At 38.0% G+C, this 2743-nt stretch overlaps 1 protein-coding gene across 1 annotated transcript in view; it reads right to left on the reverse strand.

The window, feature by feature from the left end:
- Positions 1–2587, reverse strand: part of LOC100180758 (galaxin) — a 5743-nt gene extending 3156 nt beyond the window's left edge. The window contains exons 1-6 of the mRNA XM_002125788.4: positions 2424–2587; positions 1898–2142; positions 1453–1587; positions 882–1001; positions 162–233; positions 33–104 (exon numbers count right to left, since the gene is read on the reverse strand). Coding sequence (XP_002125824.2) covers positions 33–104; positions 162–233; positions 882–1001; positions 1453–1587; positions 1898–2142; positions 2424–2469 — 690 coding nt within the window. The 5' untranslated portion in view covers positions 2470–2587. The remainder of the gene's footprint in view (positions 1–32; positions 105–161; positions 234–881; positions 1002–1452; positions 1588–1897; positions 2143–2423) is intronic.
- Between the last annotated feature and the right edge of the window lie 156 nt (positions 2588–2743).

The following is a 2743-nucleotide window of genomic DNA, read 5'->3' on the forward strand; positions in this document are numbered from 1 at the left end:
GAAAGTAAGATAGTAGAAGTTATATAACGTACCTCTAAAACATTGTTACAACAAGTAAATTGGTTCGCGAAATAGCCAACTCCGTTACAGCAGCTATCTCCAGCCTGAAAGTTTAGAAATTTACTCTAAGTTTGTTTCAGTGTTCAAGGTATAAGACCTACCGAAATCGCTCCGTTACAACACACCGTGTTGTCGGTGAAATAAGGAACTCCATTACAGCAACCATTACCAATCTACGAATTTATAAAAGTGGATGAAAAGAAATTTAGTTAGGGTGGGGGGGGGGGGGTGGGGGTGGGAAGCCTTTAGATATATAATATCCAAATATTCTGGTCGTGTTTTAAACAATCAACAACGGTCTATATGGAAGTCATGAGGATACGGTTTTATATTTATTTGATTATATGTTTACTAACAAATGGGACGAAAAAATAAAACGAAAAGGTGTCCCATCTTTCCCAACCCTACTATGTAATTGTGAAAGAGATCGTTTGGCGTTTGTTTCGATATCTTAAGGGATCAACATTTTGACTGCCATATAAGGAGACATCATCAGGGCATCAGTTCAGTGTAGTGTCAAAATAACACAAAAGACCTCTTCCACACCTACAGTACATTTACACCTGGCGGCAATAACATATATAGTAGGGTGGGGGAAGATGGGACACCTTTTTATACTATTTTCTCGTCCTATTTGGTAGTAAACAAAGAACAATCAAAAAATTATAAAACCGTATCCTCACGACTCCCATAGACCGTTGGTAATTACTTAAAACACGATCAAGATATTCCGATATTGTGTGCTAAAGGTGTCCCATCTCCCCCCATACCAATATGCAAGAAACTGAATGTCTGTGACGGGCATAATAAGTTTAGTTTACCGCAATAATTCCAGCGCAGCACACGGAGCCAGACGTGTTATAAGGTTGACCGTTACAACAAGCGTCGCCAAGACTTTTGCTAAACACCTCGTTGTCGCAGCAGAAAAAATCAGTGCTGGGCTGTTGACAAAAAGTTTTTCCACGAATTAGTTTTTTACTATATATAAAAGCTATGTTTAAATGAAAAAAAAGGCTTTACGTTTCTTAGTTAGGAGAATATAACCAGATTGCGAAGATAAAAAAGGTCGTAGACGTTTTAGTTGTTTTATGATCGCTATCTATATTTGTTGTTCGTCCAAAATCTAATTTCAAAATCTCTGTTTTTTCAGTTGCTTGTCAAAACTGTTAAATGGTAGTGTGGGGGAAGATGGGACACCTTTAGCACATAATATCCAAATATACTTCGAGTTTTAAAAAATTAAGTATACCGTCTATAGGAGTCGTAGATTTACGGTTTTATAATTTTTTAATTGTCTTGCTTTACTGTCAAAATGTGACAAGAAACTATAAAGAAACGGTGTCCCATCTTCTCCCATCCTACTGTACTTTTCAAATTTATTTAAACACTTACGAAGTCTTGTACATTTCCACCGCAGCATAACTGAGTGGTTGGTTCGTACACAGCGAACCCTCCGTCAGCCAACACGCAGCACTGATGACCGACGTCGACTGACTGAATATCGATAATGGTTTCGGAGCAACACATCTAAATATAAACCAACCAGTGGTACAGTAAATATAGGTCAAGTGGGGTAAGATGGGATATGTTTTAATTCTAATTTCTCGTCTCATTTGGTAGTAAACAAGGAACATTCAAAGAATTATAAAACCGTATCCTCACGACTCCCATAGACGGTCGTTAATTGTTTAAAACACAATTAGGAAATTTTGGGATTTATGTGCTACCGATATCTCATCTTACCCCACAGTACTGGAGGTATATTACAAAATAAAACGTCAAACAGAAAAGGAAAGCGAGTGTAAATAAATCGCTAATGAATTCATAATAAAATAACCTGCGTTGCTGAATTTCCAATCAGGTCACCACAGCAGAACTCGGTAGCTTCATTATACCCAACACCGTTGCAGCATCCTTCGGTTAAAGTATTATAAGGTCCCATAAAAGTCCTATCATTACTGTAGCAACAGTAAGCGACATCTGCTGGTATATTGAAGGCAACCACACCGTCGTTGCAGGGACAGGACGAGTTTCGACGATCGTATGAAGCTGTACCACAGCATGAGCTATACGCTGTGTTACCTGTAACAGAAAGTGTGACATTAAAAGATAAAAACGTACATAGTAGGATGGGGGTAAGTTATGAATGTTATAATTCTTTTTTTCCCGTACGTCTTATTTAGTTGAAACAAGAAACATTTACAGAAATATAAAACTGTAGCCCGCGACTCTAATTAAAGCCTTGTTAATTGTTTAAAACAAAACTGGGAAATTTAGGAATTAGACGTTAATGGTATTCCATCTTACCGCACAGTACTATAGAAAGAAGAGTCAGTTACCCGGAAAAATGGCCGACGTAATACCTGCGTATTGTTTCACTCCTGCACAACACATTTCATTGTGGTGCATGAAGGCTTCGGGCTTCTGCAAATGTGAGTGGCAACAAGATTTGGCTTCGGAATAACTAAACACGTCCGTTCCGCAGCAAAACTGTTTCTCAACCCACTGCAAAATTACAAAAGTTTTAAATGTATATATAAATACCCATTAAATATAATACGTGGTAGGGTAACTAGTACAGGGAGTTTGAGGTGCATGAAACAGAACACAGCAGCGATTTTAATCGGCTTTCCCACACCTTTTATTTATAGCGCGTCTTCAACAACTGTTGTTTTGCTGCTGA

Source organism: Ciona intestinalis, chromosome 9 (genome assembly GCF_000224145.3).
Source record: "Ciona intestinalis chromosome 9, KH, whole genome shotgun sequence".
In the NCBI taxonomy this organism is placed as follows: Eukaryota; Metazoa; Chordata; class Ascidiacea; order Phlebobranchia; family Cionidae; genus Ciona; species Ciona intestinalis.